Below are 23,418 nucleotides of genomic sequence, written 5' to 3' on the forward strand. Positions count from 1 at the left end.
AATAATCAAACAACTCAAAATATACTAAGCCTTCAATATGCACTTTATGAAATAGATGGTAGGGGTATGACACCTGTGGACCTTCTAAGTCCTTCAGTAGCTCCTTCCATCTTAATAATTTAACATTTAGAAAATAAATTTATAGCTGCATAATGTTTTTAGAACACAAGCCACCAACTACCAACCATGGAAATTCACCAAAAAATATACTTAACTGAGTTAAGGTTTCTATTTATCAGTACAATTTAAAATTGAAGTATACAGTCCAATTACAATTCTTAAAAAGCCTATGCATTTAAAAGTATGGAAATGAACAGCTAAAGAAAGGTAGATAAAGATTCAAGTTCAGTTCATACAGACTCTTGGGCAAATGTGTAAGTGTATTAAAAGGAGACTTCCTTCTCTTTGCCCATTCTAAAAACCAGCCTTCACTCTACTCAGTACACTTGTTCAACTATCAACTCTCTAGCCAAAATATACCTGTCATCATAAGTATTTTAATTTAAGATATTTATTTAAATTGTTTACACAAGAAAATATAATGAATTCTACAGACATCATTTCCATTCTCTTCTCCACGGTAAGAAGTACTGTTCTGATGAGGCCACTGACCTCAAGCTGCCTTATTTTAGTATATGTGTAGCACGGAATGAGTGTCATGCTGGATGCAAGGTCTGTATCTGGCAAGTGAGGTCTCTGACTTGTCAGGATAGTGAATATGGAGAGTAAAGTGAAGTTTCCAGTCCCTGTAGGGACAATGGATGGTGTCGATTGGGTCTTTTGTCTGATATTGGAATGGTGGATGGGAAGATGTTGGTTTTGGAATGTATATAGACAGTAAGGCCCAATTCTGCTCAGAGTACCACACCAATGAAATTCTATTGAAACCAGCTGGTCTCAGTGCAAGCACAGGGATGTGCAAATATAAGCTTGCAGGACTAGGACCTATGATACTATACAGTGTGGCCTGTTGACCACAATGGGAAATTAGGGTGGTTTGAGGGCTCATTTCCCTATTCTACATAGGGAAGATATAAGATGAGATGTTAGTTTCTCTGGCCCATATTACACAGGTGTGCTTGCGGATGTTCTGAGATAGGATGTATGGGCCATACTTGGGATGGTTGTCCAGGGTTGCAGTTGATATTGGAAGTTGCAGTCTGAGTGAATATTGGGAGCGCAGTTGTTTTTTTTTAAATGGGCAGTGTTATATTTTACCTATATTCCAATATGTGAGTTATTGTATGAACTGTGATTGTATTTGAACTGTCCATTTTCAGACCTTTAAATGCTTAGGCATTTTTGTCTGTATTTTTTTTATATTGCGACATTACTAGGTATGTATACATTTACACTTTAATGTTAAGTGGCAACAGAATTGAAAGGTAACCAAGTTTTTTGTTGGTTAATCATAGTTGGGCTGAATTCATATCACATTATGTATTATAAAACTGTTAGACATACAAATGACCAGATAGGTTAAGAGGATACTACAAACGCATGTGGAACTGCAAAATGGATTTTTATTTGCATCCAGAGTTAGGACTAATCTATAAAGCCTTCCACGCCTCCTGAAGTGTAAATAATCTTATTGATTTAAAAAGTTGGCTTTTGGACAAATAGTTTGAAACGGTCAGATACTCTGAGGATGAGCATTATAGAAATGTCTACTAATAAATGTGAAACCATTTTATACAGTTGTAGACCATTAAAAACATTCCCTCACTGTACAGTAATATTTTAGGTGGTAAGCATTTTACTACATCTAATTTGAGGCTGGAGTTTTCAAAGGGGCCCATTGGAGTTAGGCACTCAGGTCCCATTGATTTTCAACAGGGTTTAACTGCCTAACTCCCTTACATTCCTTTGAAAATCCCATCTAGAATGACTAACTTCAGTGTTTTCTTTGTTTTTGCTACAGTGTATAAAATGACTGCAATAACTTCTGCAAGAGGAAATACAGAAGTGGTCAATGCCAGAAGAACAGAATCACATGATGTTTCTGGTATTATCAATCTCATCACATATTTTACTGAAAAAACTTTTGGAAGGATTAATGTCATCTATCTTTTGTAAGTAGGAACATGTGTGACATTCTCGTCAAAGTAACTAGAATCATAAGCCACCGTGTTACCTCTCTGCCTCAGCAGAGAGAGCTTTGCTGGAACTTAGGCTGTGTGTCAGCTCCCTGCCACACTTGTCTGTCCTCCTTACCGGCAAATGCCTTGAGACTCTGCCAATCTTAACTTTGCCTTGAAGGTAACAATCAGTGAACCCCATTTCCTGAGTTCCCCAGAGATGCCGCTGTCAGTGTTCAGTCCTTCTCACTGGACACTCACAGAAATGATTAAGTTCGCTGCCTCCCAAGAGACAATTACACACACCAGTCTGTTTCTCATCACCATGATAGTGAAATAAAGTGAGAGTTAGTTTATAAAAAAACAAGAATAAGTTTATTAATAAAGAATGTAGATTTAAGAGATACTAAGCAAGAGTAAATGCGATAGGTATGGTTACAAACAAAACAAAATAAAACATGCTTTCTGGTGTCCAATTCTTAACTTTAACAAGCCACAATCTTTGCCTAAACAGCTCTCTCACTTATATCAACTTTCCAGCATCTCCAGCCCTTACAGCAAGAGGATCCAACACTCATAGAATCAGAAGGTGCTGTCCCCTTTGTTCTCTACGTTATGGATAACTAGACTGTCTTTCTGCTCCTCTTATATTTTCCAAAGTCCATTATCTTTGCTTCAAGAGCCAGGAAGACCACCTGGCAGTTCACACTCTGGAGTGTCCCCCGGTGTGTGTGCCAACCTATTTCCTTCTCTGCTTGTTAGCTTGATTGCTTTGTTTGCCTTTTATGTAAATGTACTTTCATTGTCCTCTGCCTGTGACCAAGCTGGGCAGACAGCTAAATCTGCATTTCTTTGGAATAGGGCAGGTTTGTTTATCCACTGCCTCCAAATCATATTTTAAAAACATATTTCCAGCACCCATACATAACTCTCTATATGCAACCTGTACATACATCACACAATGATATTCATGACCAGCATGTCCTTAGTTTTTATATGACACCATGCAGGAGACTGGTTGGCTAAATATTCTGACAGCAGTGTGTTGAGTGTGCGTTTTCCCAGTTGGCATAAATGGGCTTTTAGGGTCACAACATGTTACAACTGTTTCTACAGGAGGCTTCAAGAAACCATGGTCTATGTGGGTAGATAGTATTTACCTGCTTGACTCTATGTGGCATAATGTCATTAAATACAATGTCTCAAAAAGTCAGGAAAACACACCATCTGTTTTCCACTGCTGTTGTTCGTGACTTTAAGCCAGATCCTGCTCACTTGGCTCATATATAGTCCCACTCAAGTCAATGAGGCTGGTGTGCTGAATTTGTCTTCATGTTATAAGTAATAGAGAATCCAGATTTCAAGACTTTTATTAGGGCCATGAGAAATAAACCTGAGCGTTACCTGATGAAACCTATAGATTCCGATGTTCGTTCTTTGTTTTGCCTGACTCAGGTCTTTTGTCAATTGGAGAGGGTTTCAGATACAGGGGTAGGGATTTGAGGCTTTGATGACAGATTGAGGACACAACCTTTCTTTTTTTTCTTCCTTGTTTATTTCTTAATTTTACCCCCACTCTCGCTTCCCAATCTCCTCCCCAAAGAAGGGGTTGCTGGTTGGTTCTTGCCACTCTCACTCTCTTAAGCGATTGGCTCCCTACCTCTCTCTATCTGTTAGAAAGTATGTGTTTCAGTGTTGCTGTTTCTTTCCCTCTCTTGTTCCAAAGAGACCTAAGAGCTCCTCATAGCAGGTGGTCTCTTTAACCAATGGACTGTGCTGTACCTGGCACATGACACCCTCCCTCCCCCCCAAAAAAAACAAAACAAAAAACCCCAACCTTTCTGCCTTTTTTCATTAATACATAGGAAGACAGCTATGCTGGTGATAGAAACATTATAAATGCCTGAGAGAGATTAGTTTTGTGTGTTGCTGCGAGCTATTTTGTATAGCAGAAGTGTCCAAAGAAGAGAAGGAAAAGTTGTAAATTATGTTTTAAAATTATGTCTTATATGTAACTCCCAGATCATAAAAGCAAGTTTTATTGCTCTGTTTTTCCACACTTGGATGAATTAAGGCATTGTCAGAAGCAGGAAGCTTACACACTTGTTTTGTTACAATCACTTCCACTTGTGGCTAACTTTCTTTCTCCAAGGAAAAATACTGGATGATATATGGGGAGATAAATAGATTACATGGAAAGTTCAGTGGGTAATATAAAGTTGTTCTTCCTTATCTCCCTGAGACAGTGTGGATAAACCCCATGCTGGAGAATTAAGGGTGCAGGAACAACTCTAGGCCAAACAGGCCTCACCTGGGCAGGCCTGTTGAGCATGCTCCAGTTGGAGGAAGGACTCAAAAGGGAGTCTCTCCAGCATAGCAGGGTGACACTGGCGGATGGAGAGAGGCAGAGCTGCGCTCATTCCTGCAGAGGGACTACACCAGAAGGGCATTCCCAGGAGCAGGTCTGCTGCACAGAGATGAGACTCTGCTGAAACTTGTGGACCAGATTGCCAAGGGCAACTGCTAGCCATGATGCACCATGCGGGGGGACAGAGGGGTAGGAAGAGACCCAGGAGAGGGTGTGAGCTGGACTGCAGGTAGTGGACTCCTGCCTTAAAGGCCCTGGGTCAGAACCCGGTGGAGTGAGAGGGCCCAGGTTTCCCTACCCCCGTCCTGTGAGGTGGGGCTGCCACCACAACCTCTTGAGTCTAAGTGGGGAGGCTTGCCCCTACTCACAACTAGTGAAGAACACGGGCAGGATAGTGCAGTCCTGCTGAAGGACATAAAAAAGGCTAGCAGAGATGCGAGGAAGAAAATAAAAAGGGACTTCTTGGAGGTGGAGACGCTGCTGAAGTGTGTGGTGGAGAGCCAACAGTGACAGGCAAGTCGGCTATAGCAGCAACAGAATCAGTTACTACAACACTGACCTCCCAACACTGGTAGCAGCAATTCACTCAGGAGCTGACCACCCAACACCAAGAACAACAACAAAACCTGGTCCAACAGACGGTAGCGCTCCTACAACCCCCAGGAGTTGCTGGAAGCCGAGGCCAGAGTCCTCTGGGGGGGGGATCCTGATGCCAGGATCCTGGTCAAGCTGATGAAAATGGGCCAGGGGAATGACCCTGAAGCTTTCTTGTTAACATTTAAATGTGTGGCTACTGTGTTGGCATGGCCACCAGACAATTGGGCCATGTTCTTGGCCACATATCTGATAAGGCCGGCCCAGACAACCTGTAAGGCAAACGCCCAAGATTACCATAAGGTCAAGGCGGCTGTCTTGGTCTGTTTTGATATCTTCCCAGACATACCTTCAGGGCTTCCAGAGGGAAAAATATCTGCTGGGGGCCTGCCCTCAGATAATTGCCCAGCGCCTCAGTGATTATTGTTAGCACTAATTAACCATACAAAGGCATGCTGGGGTGGAGGTGGTGGAGGATATTGTCCTTGAACAATTCATCCAGACTCTCCTAATCAGAGGATGTGAGTGCCTATGAAGACATCAACCTGGTGCACTGTCAAAGGCAGTGGTCCTCATTGAAAATTACCTGGCCCCCGAAGGGTCAATGCCCCAGGATGCTAAGGGTGAAGGCCCTGAAATTAGGCCATCACCAAACATGGAGGGCCAAGTGCGATGGAGAGAATGGGACACAGGAGAGTGAGGTCTGTGACAGAGCCTTCAGGACCTTGAAAGACCTCCTGAGCAATGAACCAATCCTGTTCCATCTGAACTTCATACAACGATTCTTACTCCACACTGATGCTACAGCTGTGAGGTTAGGGGTAGTAGTGTCCTGAGACTCTGTGGGGAAAGAACATTTGATACTCTACATCTGCCAAAAGCTATTTTCTCGGGAGAAGGCCTACTTGATTATAGAAAAAGAGGGCTTGGCAATGAAATGCACCATTGAAGCATTGTGATATTACTTACTGGGAAACTCCTTCCTCCTGATAACTGATCACACATCCCTCTGTTGGCTCAATTCCATGAAGGACACTAGCTCTGGATTGTGAAGTGGTATTTGGCCTTACAGCCCTATGCCTTCCAGGTAAACCACAGGCCACGGAACAAACACCAAAATGCAGATTTCTCATCCTGGGAGGGGGACTGCAAGGCTTGGACTTGGACACGCTAGCACCGGATTTAAGGGGTGTGTGTGATGGAGTGGTTAAACCATGCCCTGGAGAGTTAAGGGTGCAGGAACAACTCTGGGCCCAGGAAGCCCCGTCCTGACAGGCCTGCTGGGCATGCTTGAGTTGGAAGAGGGATTTAAAAGGGAGTCTCTCCAGCACCGCAGGGTGGGGTGTGGGGAGAAGCAGATCTGCACTTACTGCTGCAAAGAGACTATGCCGAGAAGGCATTCCCATGAAGAGGTCTACTGCACAGAGTCGGGACTCCATTGCCTGCTGAGACCTGTTGGCCAGATTGTCACGGATAATTGCCAGCCATGACTGGGGACAGAGTGGTAGAAAGAGACCCAGTGGAGAGTGTTAGCCAGATCACGGGTAGCAGATTCCTACCTTATAGTGCCCAGGAGTGCCTCTGGGTCAGAACCCGGTGGAGTGGATTTGGGTTCCCTTACCGCTAGGCAGGGCTCCCACTGCCGACCTTAACACTAGGCAGGGTAACTGGAACAGGGTGTAACTGCTAGGTGGGGAGGCTCACAATCCCTAGTGGCAAATATCCGAGTTACTACATTTTGAGGAAGGTTTTTTTAGAATTAAGGAAAAGATAGGAACTGGAGGAGGGGGCATTTAATTCTTATACACTAAGTATGGATACTCAGAGGGTTAAAATCATATAAGCTGTTATGAGTTCAGTATTAGTTAAATAGAAGACACCTGTACAAGTATTTGCAACTGACATGTTCACCTCCAAAACAATGTGGACACAGCTAATGAAAATGCAGTCTAGTTTAGGGCCTGATCCTGCAAACACTGATGCACACCCTTATCTCTTCTATTGTGAGTAGATCCTTTGAATTAATTGGGGCTACCGAGAGTAGTAAAGCTGAGTAAGTGTTTACCGGATCGGAGTAATGAAAAACTGTTTGAAAGGGGAGAATGATGGTCGGAGATCTAAAAGACAAATTTATCACATTTATAGAATTTTGATGGATAACTCACAGGGGAGCAAAGAGAGAGGGGGAAATAAATAATTAAATCTGTATTTTAAAGAGATCCACTTCTTTGCTTTTTTGCCAATAAAGCAGGGATACCAGTGAAAGATAATCAGTAAAGTTTTATCATTTATAAATTATTAACAGCTGAGAAATCTATGGCGTGGCAGATCCTCTGGTAAATAAATTGTCAAGGGCCTAAACCAATGGGCCTACTCCAAGATAATTTACACTAGCTGAAGATCTGTTCCAGAGGATTTGATTGGGAAGCGATTCGTCATAACATTTTCTGGTCATGTACAAAATTGTTAATTTTTTTGGAACATGATAAATATAACTGAAAAAATACTCTAAATATATAATTCAATTTAGGTCCACTTTATTAATATTTGAAACCCTGGTGAAAAAGTTACAGAATAACAACTAGAGACAGTTATTTAAAAGGTATCTGTTGCTGCCAAGAAACGTTTTACAGTCTATCAGTTGAAGTCAGAGATACCGTCTTGTATGATAGGTCTTGAACAAATTAAGACGATAGAGGAGATACAAAAGATTACAGCTTAAATATGACAATGAAAAGATAAATAGGAAGTTAGATGATTGCCTATGGCATTCTGAATGGAATATTTCTTATCTTCAAAACATTTTATAATTCATATGATGGTTTTCTATGCAGATGTGTTCTGACAATAATAATAATATTCACATTTATATAATAGTAATAATAATACAAATCTTATATAGCAGTTCTGATCAGTCGATCTCAAAGATCTTTACAAAGGAGGTCAATATCATTATCCCTATTTTACAGATGGGGAAAATGAAAGACAGAGAGGGAGGTGCCTTGGGCTGTTTGTCATTCCTTTTTATAGTTTCAGAACCCCTCTTGAAAAACATTTGCAGGTCGGTACCTGGAGACAAAAAGTCTATGGGGAAAGATGTTCCTTGCTGTTTTTTCCTCACCTGTTTGAGCTTCCTTTTTTTTCCCCTTTCCTGTTCGATGACTCTTTTTACTGCTTAAATGCAAATTAAGCAGAGGAGGCATTCTTTTTTGTGAGAGGGACCTGTTTGCCACCCTCAGTTTGGAACATGTGTTAACACCACCATACAGTGGAATCTTATAACTTCACATATAATGTTACTACACATATTTTATCAGGATGATAGTGATCAGGAAATTATGAATTTTCAGGTGATATCTTATAAGGCATACTTTGTACAAAGATTACTATAATAGTGTGTAGGATGTGAATACATGGGTACATTCCGTCACAGGGATATGATCGAGATCTATAAAATAATGAATAGTATGGAGAAAGTGTATAGGGAAATGATATTTACCCCTTTACATAACACAAGAACTGGTGGCCATCCAATGAAATTAATAGGCAGCAGGTTTAAAACAAACAAAGGTAATACTTCTTCACACAATGCATAGTCAACCTGTGGAACTCATTGCTAAGGGGCGTTTTGAAGGCCAGAAGTATAACTGGGTTCAAAAAAGAATATGATAAGCTCATGGAGGATAGATCCAGCAATGGCTATTATCCAAGATGGTCAGGTGTGCAACCCCATGCTCCAGGTGTCCCTAACTTTCCAACTGCCATAAGTGGGGCCTGGATGACAGTGGATAGATCACTTGAATTTCCCCTGTTCTATTCATTCCCTCTGAAGTATCTGGCAGTGTCCCATGTCAGAAGACAGGATACTGGGATAGATGGATCATTGGTCTGACCCACTGTGGCTGTTTTTATGTTCTTAAGTTATATATTTTGCATTATATTATGCAGTTTAAAAATGACCGTGTTGTTATATAATTGTTAGTTTCGGTGTTAATATTTTTAAATAGACAGCTATTTTTTAATCTCTGAGGCTTCATTGGTTTAACAATAGTTCTTATTGATTGTCTACTAAAACACTGTTTTATAATTACATTGTTTATTGGCTCAATATTTAAAGATATAGGAATGTGGAGTGGATGTTGATATGCTGACATGTGCCTCCAGGAGAAATGACGTAAAAACAAACAGCTGTTTTGGTATGACAGCTTTTATATTTGTCTTGAATATTTTCAGAACACCCCAGAGACAATAGCACCTCTTTTAAGTAAGCCTGATCTAAAGTGAAATGATGTCAATGGGAATTTTTCATATTCTGTAAGAGTTCACAGTAAATTCTTTTCCACAGGAACTGAACACAGGAAAAGTACAATTTTAGGCAAAGGCTGTGCCATTTTAATTATTTGTTTAAAAAAATAAAAGAAAATTCACACACAAACCTATTTTTAAATAACATTAAGATTGACATCAACTGTAATCAGCTAGTAAGGTAAAAAAATAGGCTGATCATGGTATATTTTAATCATGGTGTGTGTGTTGGTGAGGAGGGAGTACATAGTTTATGGAGAGATTGTCAGCCTGGATTTAAAATTTCCTGGATTTTATTATCAATAAAATGTGGCATGATTGCATTCTTGTGGCAGAGATGTTCTTAACTGAAAGTGGGTGTGGTTCTTAGAACCAGATTGTCCTGAGCAGATGGGGCTCATTAGTTGTGGAAGGCCATCCACGTAGAAGAAGGGACTCTGATTTCCAACCAAGTACATGAGGCCTGGCCAGCTGGTTTGCAAAAGTAATGCCAATTATACCTGCTCTGTGGGTCTTCATCTTCAAGGAGCATATCAGAATGCTAGAGTATTCCCTGGAAGAGACATACAACCACTTTGTGTGATGGCTGTGGACAATGGGAAAATGCTACCTCATTCTGGTTGCATGTGGCTAAAGAAGACAGCCCAAGAATGACATGGATCCCAAATGGATCACTTGATGACTACCTGTTCTGTTCATTCCCTCTGAAGCTCCTGGCATTGACCACTGTTGGAAGACAGGATATGGGGCTAGATGGACCATTGGCCTGACCCAGTATGGCCATTCTTATTAATGTTGGAATAATAACTGGAAAATCAAGTGAAATAGCCAAGACATTGAAAAGAAGGAGAATGCCCATTGCCTGTATATGGAGACAAAATGGAATGGGTCAAAATCCATGAACACTTAGGAAAGTTACAAGATGCTGTATCATGGCTCAGTAGCAAGGAGGAATGGAGCAGAAATATTACAGTATAAGGTATGGGCATCTAAATGAAAAGTGACTGGCTCATGAATATTAGAATGACACTGAGCAGAGAACCAATATTTAATGTTATGTGCGGCTATGGGACACAAATTGGTTATACAATTGACGAGAAGGAGCGATTCCAGATAGAGGTGGACTAAGTGATAAGTGAAGTACCACATGCCTAGTACATGATTATCGGAGCAGATCTCAACAGATATGAGGGATAGCACAGTTATTGGCACGGAGGACAAGGCTTTGGAACCAGAAATGAAGCTGGTGAGGATATCTTAGCGTTAACTAGAGCCTATGGCTTGATTTTTGCCAATACATACTTTGTATGTACATCAGAGACAGTAAATTGATCCCAGGAGTGCAGATTGCAGGGCAACATAGATTATTTGTAATGGACTTCTGAGTGAAATGTCTAGTGTGGGACAAAAGATGAGCTGTGGAACAAAGGATAAAGTGGTGGAGGCTTGTAGATAGGTAAGTTAGTCTGAGATTTAAGGATGAGGTTTTATGGAGGTTGGACAATGACCAAACTGACCACATGATGATATCAATGAGATTGGGGGGGGGGGGAAATATCCAGACATATTGGAGAACATGCACAAGCTACCTGTGGCCAAACAAAAGAAGGAAAAATTCATGGGAAGGAGACATGGTGGTGGTCTGATGACATGTAGGAGGGAGTAAAGAAGAAGGAAAAGTTTAAGCAATGGCAGAGAATAAGAACGGTGGAAAATTATGAGGAATAAAATCTGGGAAAGAAAATGGTGAAAAGAGTGGTTGAGGAAGCTAAAGATCAGGCATTTAAATCCTTATATGCAGGATTACTAACAAAGAAAAGGGAAAAAGGAATATATATATTAGCCCAAGATTAGACAAAGAAGCACAGAGGACCTGGGAACTGTGCAATGTGTAAAAGATTAAAATGAAAGAGTAGTGGTGGAAGATAGTGAAATCATTATGAGATGGCAGCAATTTTATGAGGAACTACTCAATGTGGAGAATGCAAAGAAACTTGTGGGAAATATGTACAAGGAACAGCCTCACAAGAACTGTCACATGATGGAGACTCAGACAGTGCTAAAGATGATGAAATGGGGGAAGGCGGTTGGACCAGCCCATGTACCATTGGAAAAATTTTAAGCATTAGGCCACGAGAGAGTGGTGATGATGATGAACTTTTTCAACTTAATTCTCCATGCTGGAAAAATGCCTGATGAGTGAAGGAAGAGCACATTGGTCCCTATTTTCAAGCATAAAGTAGATGTGCAAGAATGTAGTTATTACCAACCAATTAAATTACTGTGTCACACAATGAAATGGCTGGAAATAATTACCAAGAAAAGAGTTCAGGAGGAGCTGGAACATCAAGTAAGGGATAACCAATGTGGTGGGTTTATGCCAGGAAGGTCAACAATGGATGCAGCGTTTGCAGCCCAAATCTTGCAGAAGAAGTACAGGGAGAAATGCAAGGAATTGCATTTATTGTTTGTGGATTTAGAGAAGGCTTATGTCAGAGTTCTTAGAGAACTGTTATGGTGTGCCTGCAGTTGCATGATCTGCCGGAGACATATGGACATATATGAGGGTAGCATAACAGTAGTGAGAAGAAGCTGTGGCGACAATGAATCATTCACTATGAGGGTGGAATCACATCAGAAATCAGCCCATTCCTATTTGTGATTGTTATGGACACCTTGACACAGGAGATTGGGTCAGAAGCTCCATGAAGCATGCTTTTTGCTGATGACATTATGTTGTGTCTCAAAGATAAAGGCAAACTGGAAAGGGACCTAGAACTATGAGGGGCTGCATTAAATGAAAATGTTTTATGAATCAGTTGACAAAAAAAGGAATACTTTCAATGCTTCATTGAGAGGGATAACAAGAAGCCAGTAAAACTGGATGGCATGCAGTTAAAATCTGTGCAGTAATTTAAATATGTTGGTTCAGTGTTGAGCCATGATGGAAATGTGGATGCAGATGTTAGGAACCATGTGAAGTGCTCTTGGTGTAAGTTGAAGGAGTTGATGGGAATTCTCTGAGATACAAATATGCCAAGTAAACTAAAGAATTTGAAGATCATGATTAGGCCAGGCATGACATATAGGTCAGAAAGCTGGCCAATGAGGAAGAGAGAACAACTACTTCATACTACTAAAATAAGAATGCTCAGGTGGATGCTGGATAAGATGAAAGTGTCAGTTATGCAGTGAAACAGTATGAGCCATAGTGCAGGTAGTTGCCATCATGGAAAAGCTGAGAGAATATAGTCTGAGGTGGCTGGGTCATGTGAGATAAAGAGATGTGGGCTATATTGACCAGAGAGTATATGAGCTAGTAGTCACAGGACAAAGACCACGAGGAAGAACTAGAAAAAGGTGGTTAAAGATGCAAAAGGAGGACATGAAGTTTAGTATCAGCTTGGTAGATGCACTTGATAAGAACACTTGAAAATGAAGAACAAGAGCTCCTGACCCTAATTGAGAGGACAAGGTGAAGAAGAAGATGAATATAGCATTATTTCAAGAGTCCTTTTTAATGAGAATTATTCATATACTGTATATTAATTTTGAGACTTGAAGGTTTAACTAAGGCATAGTATACAGCAAAATGTGGTACTATTCCTAGAGAATTTTATACTTTAGTCATAGTATTGAACTACAATATACAGGTATAATGATGTTTACAGTCTGCCACTGTTGTGGTATTCCTTCTTTCAGCTATCAAAGCATGGACTTTTTCTCACTTCTGATCCAAGAGAGTTTGCTCCAGCTGGGGTGTAGAAGCCTACTTCTTTCCTTCTGGTGGGATGTTGGGGTTCCTGGGTTTTCTGCTTTAATGCCTTTTCTCTTTTGATAACTATGATTTTGGTTCTCTTCCACCAGATCAGCTAGTGGGAAGGGTTTCCTTTCAGGGAGGCGATAGTGTCACTCCACAGACTAGAACAGAGTTTAGCTACATATTGCATCTTTTCTCCAGCTATTCTAAAGCACTTTACAATGCAGATGAATTACATATTAGTTTATTAGTTGTGTCACATATAGGCTAATAGAACAATCAGTACATACCCAGTAATAAATCAGATACAACGGTTTATCACCCATATTTTCAAGTGGCCACTGATTTTGTGTGCCTCAGTTTCTGTGCCCAGCTTGAGATCTCTTGGGCTTGATTTTTCAGAAGTGCCAAGTACCCACAGCTCCAGCTGAAGTCAGTGGTAGCTGAAGCTGTACCTCTGGAAAACTGGGTCCAATGTGCCTCAAATGTATTGTCTAGGTATACTTAATCCTGCCTCAGTATGGGGGAATGGACTACATGACCTCTTCAGGTCCCTTCCAGCCTTACATTTCTATGGTTCTCTGAAGTTGGGCACCTAAATCAGAGGACCCCCCAGATCAGTGACCACTTTTGAAAATGTGATTATTAAACTCTCTTGGTTCCACAGAGAAGATGGATTTACTGGCAGGAAATGTTTGTATAGCGTATCGGAGACCCTTTACGTTAACCTCTAACAAGGTTCCCTCATGATGCTGTTGAACAGCTATAACCTGAAGACTAAGAAATCTTATATCACTTACAGAATCTTCTTTTTGTCGTTTCTTTAACTTCCGCAAATTGAAATGTTTTCCACAGAGAAAAAGCTAATCTTGCCGTGACACTCAGCAATGAGAAGAATGAGGTTATTGCCCATGCTGCATTTCTGGACTATCCAAATTGGAATATTGTTGATCAAGCTGATTGGGAATCATTCTTACATGAAAACTACAGTAATAAAAAATGCACGGTAAGTAGAGTTACCACCTGGCCGGTATTTGATCGGCCTGGCTGGGTTTTTTTATGGATTTGCCAGAAAAATAATTTAAACTGCCAGGGTTTTTTTATGTGGGTCTAAAGATTTGCATACTTATCACAGTACACTGGGATATCTAATGTTACAAGTTTCTGTGTCCAGCTAAAGATGCTGCATCTGTATCTGTAAAGATACTTCCACACTTTAAGCCATAATAGATCAAAACTGTTGAAAATACAGCAGTTGTCTGCCCACCAACACTCAAGTGCACCATGCATCTGTGTGAGAGAGAGTTTGAGTCACGTGAGAGTGAGGAGATGGTGGGATGTTATCAGTCTTATCTACATGGGTTATTTCTTTAGGTACTATAAGTGGCTGTTGAAGAGGAGGGGAGTTGTGAGTTGCCTTGTGGTGGGTGGGTGGTTGCCAGTTTTTTTTGCATTTCAAAAGTGGTAACCCTAACGATAAGTAATTTATTTTTTCATATTTGTTTTCACTTTCAACTTGGTTTTTTATTTTGTTTCTTTTGAATACTCTGTATTGAATTTTTGGTACAATACGGGGGGGAGGGGAAACAATTAGATTACAACAGATGTTAAAGGGATGCATTGTCCTTGTTACATGTATTGCTATTCCCTAGGATTTGGGAAGGAGGTCAGTGTAGAAAATGGGATTCCTTTTATGGGAAATTTTTGTTTTGTTTTCCATTCCAAGTGATTTCTTTGTTTGACTAAGTTGGCCGATGGGTTTTTCTACACAAATGTTCTGACTCACTGAAAGAACATCCTTGGGGCCCTAAACATTCTCAACACTAGAAAATTATAACATATTAGATTTTATAATAGTTATCCCTCATCTTAGAGCTCTGTACAGTTTTAAAGTGTTACCAGCTCTTAGAATTTTATTTAGTGTCTCACTATCTTTGGCATTTTTCTGAAAGCCTTAACTCATGGAGTCAAGTCATTATGTGAGAATTTCCACTTTCCTTTTTTCAAAAAGTAAACTTCTAGACCGTTTTTGGTTGTTGAGATAAGCTGAAAAAATTGAATACTAAAGACAAAAACCAGAAGGCAAATAGAAAAACCAAAATATATTATTGGCTTAATAATCTCATGATTTTTTAACATATGGGGTTGGCAATACTGAAATTATCAAAATGATATGCAAACCGCCTAGAAAGAATGTTATCCACTAGTGATATTAAGCAACTGTTTTTAAAGAAACTGTCAAGTCCAGCATTGCTACCTGAAATTGTTGTGTATACTGTTATTAAAAAAAAATCTTAAAATCATTATAACTGAAGAGACTAAAAGGAAAAAAATGATATTTTTTCAGTTTATTTTATTTGTACAGTTGACAGCCTTTTGTACACCGTTGATCTCATTGTACTGTTGATGGTGCATACTTTTCCCCAGGCTATGCTTGGGGTGCTTACCAATAACACCATCAACAAAAAAGATGTAAATGAGCCTGATGAAAAGGCAGCTGGCTGAAGTGTGCACAGAGAAAAGGTGGAAAAGAGAAAGCTTGAAACATCTAAGATGTTACTGCTCCCAGGTCTGGCCTGAAGGCCTATCTGAACATCAGCAAAAAGTAGAAGGACCTTATTATTTTTTTAAAAAGAGATTTTTTTAAAAAACTTGAGAATATATCATTTAAAAAGTGCTTTAGGATCCTAATCCAGAAAAGTAATTCAGCATATGCTTAACTATAGTCACATGAGTATTCCTATTGACTTCAAATGAAAGCTGAAGTTAAGTGCATAAAGTTCAGGTATATCAGAAAATAGAATTTCAAAAAATTCAATTTCAAGGTGTGTCTTTTTCAGAGCATAGCAATACTAAAATAGTTTAAGGTCAGAAAGTAAAGAATGCTGCATCCAATTAAAATTTCAGGGGAATTTACATGGGCAGAATATAATTACCCAAACTGAAATTTGGTAGGGATGTCTAAATTAACATCTCTACTCAAAACTAGGATTAGAACTCAAGTTATTGATTCCTAATTCTACACTTGAACCTCTTTAACAGACCAGTCTCTCATTCACCTCTTTCTCCTTCATCTTTCTCTCTTCCATAATACTATACTTTAAAAAAAAATAAAGAAAAAGACATCTCTGTTTTAGAAATGGATTCTGAAATTTAGGGCCAGGTGCACTGGTGTGCTTTGGCTCCTTCCTGCTGCTTCAGCAATGCAAAACAGTAGTAAATTCAGTTTAATTGGCCAGTTAAACTATATTTATGGCAGTTTTGCATTGCTGGAACCATGCTCTGGCTACTTTGCTTATTGGTGAATCTGGCCTTTAGATTTTTAGTTAAGGATTAAAATACTCTGAGGATCAGGGAAAATCTACCTATCTAAATGGCAGGAAAAAAAAAAAAAAGAAACATTGAAATGAACTCTCTCTATGTCTAAGCTGGGCTTTCATTGTCTCACCATTTGGAATAAGTATGAAATGACAAAACTGCTGAGTAAAATTGTAGTTTCCCCTCCACTTTAGGAGTACTCCCCTGGCTGACATTTGTGAGGTTAGCTCCACAGAGCCATGTATGCCAAATATGTACCTTTAACCTGACCCCTCCTCTGGATGGAGAGGTAAACACGCATGTAGATAATATATGATGATGTAATATAAAGGTTTACTGGCATACATTTGGTATGGCTGCATTATGTAATGAATAGCAGAGCCACAAGTGAATGATTCAGGCAATCTGTAGACCACCTTAATATAGTAGCATTGTTTTTGCTATTCATTTTCTAGAAAAGCAATTTTCCAAATGTGATTTTTTTTTTTTTACTCTCTATATAAAGAAATGACAAACTTTTTTTCAGTCAAATGTTCTTAAATTAAAAATGTAGTGCTGGTGCCTTAAAACTTATTGTAATATTAAATATGAGTATAAGCCAAGTTTTCTGGCTTTTTTTAATTTACTGCATAGAGCGAGACTCAGAAATCCCGACATTAAGACCCCGCTCCTGCAAACATTTATGCACAGGAGTAAATTTACCCATACAATTAGTCCCATTAAAGTCAATGAAGCTACTTATGTGTGTCAAGTTACTCACGAGTCTTTACTGACAGGATTCGCAATTAAATTTGTATATTGAGATTTTAATTAATTTAAAAAATACTGCATGCATGGACTTATTTTATTTTATTCATTCATTTCTTTGTACTATAGCCTCTGAATACACTGTTTATGCATTTTTTTGTGGCAAATGATGAATATGCAGTTGGATGTGCCCAAGAAATCATTAGGTGAGTTGATGTGTAAGTTGATGCATAGTGAAGCCTGTACAGTTTTCTACTAACTCTTATCTGTAGAGACTGTGGAATTAAAAGATGTTACTGTAACAAAAAACAGCTTAAAAGCAATTTTAACAAAAATTAACAACGTTTCTAAACAATTTCAGTATGTGGCATGACATGACACAACTAGTGTACCCTGATGTACATTCTAGATTTCAAAACTAGATTCTTACAGTTCTGAATATATTTTCCTAATAGTGTAGTCTCTTGCTATATCTTCTTGCTGTTATTCTTGACATAAATATCAGTAATGCAGTCATTGGGACAAATCGATTTTTTGGAGTGGCGGGAGAAGAAGGTTCATGGTGCAGGGTTGTGCAGGAAGCCTAAAAGTTGTCAATGTTTCTGAAAAACCATTGTCTGCAGGGTGTCCTTGAAATGTTTGTTAGGTACAGACCATGCAGTACAAATAATACAATACATCCGAGCGCTAGTTCAATTCACAAACAAGCAAGTACTGCTTAAATTAATGTGGTTCAGCTCACAGCATCCCTACATAAACAGCGTAAATTGCATCTGGTGCTGTTGTTGTCAGTTTTACAGTTACTCTAACTGTAAAATCCAGCTCATCCAGATGCCAGGTCAAAGATCTGCTGGCAGAGATCTGGCATCTTTAATTTTTCACCACTGGGAAACTGATACAAAAAGGAAGTTATGTGAAATCATAGGATTAGGATATTAAAAAGAGATATTGGGTGGAAAAAACAGTGAAAATGCCTTGATAATTTTTATGTAATCTTTTTCAGAAATCATGTTTTAATTTTTTAGCTGTGTGCATTTATGAATGAAGTTACAGAGAACAAAGTTCCTTTCATTAAGAGACTTGCTGATAAATTTGATGTATGTAGTTACTGATACTAAATAAAGTAATATTGTTTGTCCAGGACAGTTTTTAATGCAGTACCAGAAGTGCATTTTATTCTTCTTTTTGTACCAAGTCATGTGGATTTAGGTAAGAGTTTATTTAATATTATTTTAATCTTAGAACAACCAATGTAGTCTTAAGTATCATTATGATTAATACAGTCGTGTTGTTTTCAACATATTAAGAAGGGATCATTCTATAGAACTGTGGAAGAACCAATCCTATCATATCCTTTTAAACTTCGAATAGCATCAACTCAGCCTTATATTGCTTAATATTACACAAACAGGCTAACAGTGTATGGCCCTGATCTGACATGGCTGTAGATCATAGTGCAGTATCATGGCCTAAATTTGAAACCACATTTTGCTCGAACAGTTCTACTGATAGGTTAAGAGATTTTTTGGTGACATTCCATTATAGTTTTTAACATGTTTTTATCATTCTTAGGCCCATGCTTAGGAACTTTTTTTGAGCCGATGATGAGTGTTCCAGGTTCGACAATTGATATGGACTTTACTTTGTTTATGTGCCACAGGCACCAACATTGTCCCCAGCTGTACATTCGCAAAGCAAGGTAATATACCTTCATCTTCTTTGCCAGGATGAGTTTGTTTGGTTCAACTGAAGGAATCCACTTTCTCGAATCGTAGTCATAGCAGTTTTCATTAAAACACCTAAATAGCTCCTTCCCACATTTTTCAATTTTCTTTATGACCCAAATTGTCGACTCATGACAGTTACTTTTATTAGAGAGATGAGATGGGTGAGGTAATATCTTTTATTGGACCAAGATATTACCTTAACCACCTTGTCTCTCTAATATCCTGGGACCAGCAGAGCTACGACAAGACTGCATAGTTACTTTTATTCTAATTTGTCACAAGACTAGTTGAATTTTTTGTAAGATAGGTGGCCTTATTTCTGTATGATTTAACTGAATATTTGTATAACAATACAGTTTCCAGATTCTGATGTTTCTCTTATACATCTGTTTATTTGTACATGTCATATTGCTCCATATTTTCCTGGGTACAGAAGAACTTTCTGTAACTTCCACATCGCCTCTTGGACTATCTTGCTGTTTAGTCCCTGTTTTTTCTGATAAGGCCAAATTCTGACCAACTGAGCAAAGCCTGGGTAAGAAGGCTTTTCTGTAAAGGAATTGCATAATAGAGCTGAGTAAAGAGGCCTTAGCCCCAACAAACCTTCCAGCATGCTAGTGCCTGCCTTCCTACACATTGTTTGGCACTCATGAATTCACTCTGTGTACAAACCCATGGGTGATCTCCGTAACTATATCCACTCACTGTCTGCCTGTGTAGGCCTCTCTCCAAACCGCAGAGGGAGTGCAAGAAAAAACCAGGTATAATAATCCTATTTTCCCCCACCCTCTGTCTGTCTGCTTCATTTAGATTCAGGCACACTGGCAGCAATTCCAGGCCACAGGGCAGATCAGTCAGTGGCCCCTCCCCCCTGGAAAGGGATTGCTGAGGTTTATGACCAGGGGAGGCAAAGTTTCCCATCCCACCTCTTCTGCCCTCAGCCCCACCCACACTCTACCGACCCTGCTCCACTCCAGACCCAGCCCACTCACCACCAGGTCTCGCCCCGCCCCTCCCTGTTTGGTCTTCCTCCTCTCTTCCACATTCTCCTTCCCCCCAGGTGGCGAGCAAAAGTGGGGAGGCTGAGCAAGGAGTGGGGTGGGGAGGCTGAGCAGGGAGTGGGGTGGAAGGATGTGGTGAACAGCAACAGAGGAGGAGAGGAGGGACGCATGCAGCGAGTGACAGTGTGGGGGTGCTGAGTGGGGAGGGGGGACATGGCAGGGAAAGGGGGTGTGTGGAAGAGAGGAGGGGGGGCCAAGCAGAGAGGGGGGAAGGGATGCGGTGGCGAGCGGGGGAGGGGCAGGGCAAGGGCCTGGGGTGGAGCAGAGCAGAGCAGGCCGGACTGTGGGTGGAGCCGCGGGCGGAAGAGGCAGGACGGGGAGCTAGCCTCCCTAGCTTCACCTGCCGCTCATAGCCTGGGCCCTTTTAAAATCGCCAGGCCCCTGGGCAATTGCCCCTTTTGGCTCCCCCTGTCAGCAGACCTGCTTAGATTATAACCAGTTTGGGACAGGAACCAGGTCTTACTGTGTGTTTGTACAACGTCTTCCACAATGGAGCCCAGAATTTGATTTGGGCTTCAAGGCACCAGTGTAATAAAAATATAATAATACAAATAAATAAATCAATAGAGTCCAGCTGTGTGGCTATCTGCTTCTCAGCCCCCCAGCACATCGGAAGTGTGATGTTGCTGTCACATTTAGGCCTTGGGGGAGGGGTCAAGGATATCCCTACAAGATTCATCTCTAGTTCTTTGCTCTTAGCTTTATTATCTCTATAACCATTTTCAGTACTGTTGTTCTGTAGTCTAGATCCTTATAAACAAGAGGTATTACTCACAATGCCTACATGTGTTTTCTCCTCACAGGAAAGGTATTCTGTGGCAATTCCTTTTTTAAAGAAAAAAAAATCAGTTTCTTTTAACTAGCAAGTAGGAAGAATGTTGCTTAAATCATTCTGTGTTTATGTACTGTGAAATGCTGCTCCACGATGTTCTTTGCAGATGTCTAAAATCTACACTTTTTTCCAAATAGTATCCACCACTGCAAATGAAATATGTGTTAAACTTTGGCATGTTGCAAAATCATTTATGTGCTGCAGACTGGTTTGCATTTCCCTCTGAGTCCATATTCAGTCTTTCTTTGGTACTTTATACTCTCCACCATCAATCAATAATGTGTGAAGGGACCTTAAAGTTGAAGTAATAGCAGAAGATAAACTCACTCCAGAGCCTTGAAAAGGTATCCATGTCCCTTGATTCTGTCCATCATGTTTGTCTTTTATTAATCTGAAGTACATTCTTCCCTTTGAGGGCTGTCAAACAATGCGGTTTGGGAAATAACATTTTTTGACATGATTGAAAATGCTAAGAAAGCCATTCCAGTATTATACTGAAGAGATGCCATCTTGCCTGAGTTTTTGTAATACATATGAGGTAATAATGGACTGGTAGCATTAATGAAAACCAGGGTAGAAAACTAGCCAGCAAACTGTTTAAAATAATGTAACTATTTGTGCTGCAAAATTCATAGTTTAGTATAGTCTGTCATAGATTCTTCAAGTACGCTAAATTATATTAACTGCTGATGCTTTTCCTTCCCTTTTCCTCTGTATTTGCCTTTATACTTCACTAGCATCCGTAGTGACATTCAGTGGAAACTCTTTAGAGACTTATTGATGAAAGGGTTTTGACGCAGTCCCCAGCCACCTGCCTAGCAACATGTTCTGGGTCAATGATATGAGATTAGAGTAATCTCTGTTCCCTCGCCCCCTTACTCACAGGAAAAAATATGCTGTAAATTGATCCTTTGCTTAACTCCTATTTATTGAAGTTATTCTTTATCTGACCTTTAAAATGTGAATTAAAGCTGTAGCATCCAAAACACAAACCAATGAGCTTTCATATTGAAGTTCCTTGCCTGTACCTTGCCATTTGATCTAATGATCATTGTTTGTGCTTCTCTTCACTTTACAGCTGTGTACAATAGATCACAAATCTGCCTTTACTGTGACATTTGTTTGTTCGAATCTGGGAAGACAGTAGAATAATATCTATATGTGTAAAAAGCCACCGCCTCTTATAAAGACAGAAGGGGGTTGGTTTGTAGAAGTAGACGTTGTGGTTCCTATCATGCAACATGTCGCATACAAGGAAGCTGTTGCACTTTTGGAGAGCCCCATTGACTTCAGTGGAGCTTTGCATGCATGCCAAAGTCCATCTCGTGCTACAGGTTTGCAGGATCAGGACCCAAATCCTGAAATGTGATTTCATGCAACCCCACGTTTTAGGAGGGAGAGTGTCATTTCAGTACAGCGCTGCTTTAAAAGAGCCAGTGGCAGCAGTATAGAAATGTCAGAGTGGCAAATATATAGGTTTAACACTTAAGTATAAATGAAAAAAATAGTGGTTCTTATCTCTTTCTACCTTTCATTGCTTGGCACAATAAAACAGCAAGTTGAAATTACAGTACAGCTTCATTGATTTGAACCAAAAGACTAGTTTTAATTATTTGAAATTTCATAGTAAACATACTATACAAAATCCAGTTGAAGTAATGAAGTCATGGTAATAGAAGACCCCACTCCAACCACGAAATCTTGTCTGAGGAGAAAGGAGAGACCACCATTTTTTAGTGTAAATTAAGAAGTGTGTGGATATTTGTTTTAGCCGGGGTCTGCTGTATTAATAGCTTCATTTTAGATGGAGGTTTCAGGTGGATAACTAGAATCACAATATATAGTCTGTTATATTTACCAATAGTTCCTTCTTGCCTATATAAGCCCATTCAAATTAGGTTTCTACCTATCCAACATATTCAGTAAGGGATGAAGGTGGAGTGGGAAATTTTTGTCACTAATGGCAGCTTGTACTCCCAGTTTGGAGTGGGCAGCTGCAGAATCCACCTGTATTGGGTCCCCAAGATTGTCATCCAAGCTTAAAAATCATGTGAACGAATCCAGTGACTTCTAGCAAAAAATTGATACAAATGAGTTCCTAACAGAGATCAATGCAGACATAGCTGAAATTCACTCCAAACTGCTAGGTATTTAAAAAAAAACAACCCAAAAAACAACCCCACCTTCCCCCAAAAAACCCACTTGGCAGACCTAGATGAGAAGGCCAGCACAGGTGAATCTAGTGTAGCAGAGATTACAGAGGAGACACTGAACCTGCAGACTGGAATCAAACAAACAGAGAGAAAGGGACAAGATGGGATCTTTCAAACTAATGGTACAGAGAATCATAAAAGAAGGGACAGTGTAAGAATAAAAGGTATCATTGATGACCAAGAGAAGAATAATCTTTCTCTAAGGGTCAAATACACTCCTGTGCATAAGGCCAGCACAAATCGTTTAAGCACCACTTAAGCCATGCTTATACCCTATGTTCAATTCCACCATTCTACAATATTTACAAAGCCAGACACAGTATTTGTCATAAAATTAATCAACAGAACTTCTGGCCATTTAAACCACTTTAAGGCCTCTTTAAACTGCCAGAGTGGTCTAAATGGGAATCAGGTC

The 23,418-nt window shown here is 39.8% G+C and overlaps 1 protein-coding gene across 1 annotated transcript in view; it reads left to right on the top strand.

The window, feature by feature from the left end:
* The window catches only part of CFAP61 (cilia and flagella associated protein 61), a 224,539-nt gene that overhangs the window by 1,835 nt on the left and 199,286 nt on the right, over window positions 1–23,418 (top strand). Inside the window, exons 2-6 of the mRNA XM_067532819.1 lie at window positions 1,922–2,072; window positions 13,961–14,111; window positions 17,300–17,376; window positions 18,312–18,379; window positions 18,743–18,869. Of these exons, the coding sequence (XP_067388920.1) occupies window positions 1,930–2,072; window positions 13,961–14,111; window positions 17,300–17,376; window positions 18,312–18,379; window positions 18,743–18,869 (566 nt within the window). The 5' untranslated portion in view covers window positions 1,922–1,929. The remainder of the gene's footprint in view (window positions 1–1,921; window positions 2,073–13,960; window positions 14,112–17,299; window positions 17,377–18,311; window positions 18,380–18,742; window positions 18,870–23,418) is intronic.

This window comes from Emydura macquarii, unplaced genomic scaffold, assembly GCF_026122565.2.
Source record: "Emydura macquarii macquarii isolate MOO-44397 ecotype Brisbane River unplaced genomic scaffold, CSIRO-AGI_Emac_v2 contig_3305, whole genome shotgun sequence".
Taxonomy (NCBI): Eukaryota; Metazoa; Chordata; order Testudines; family Chelidae; genus Emydura; species Emydura macquarii.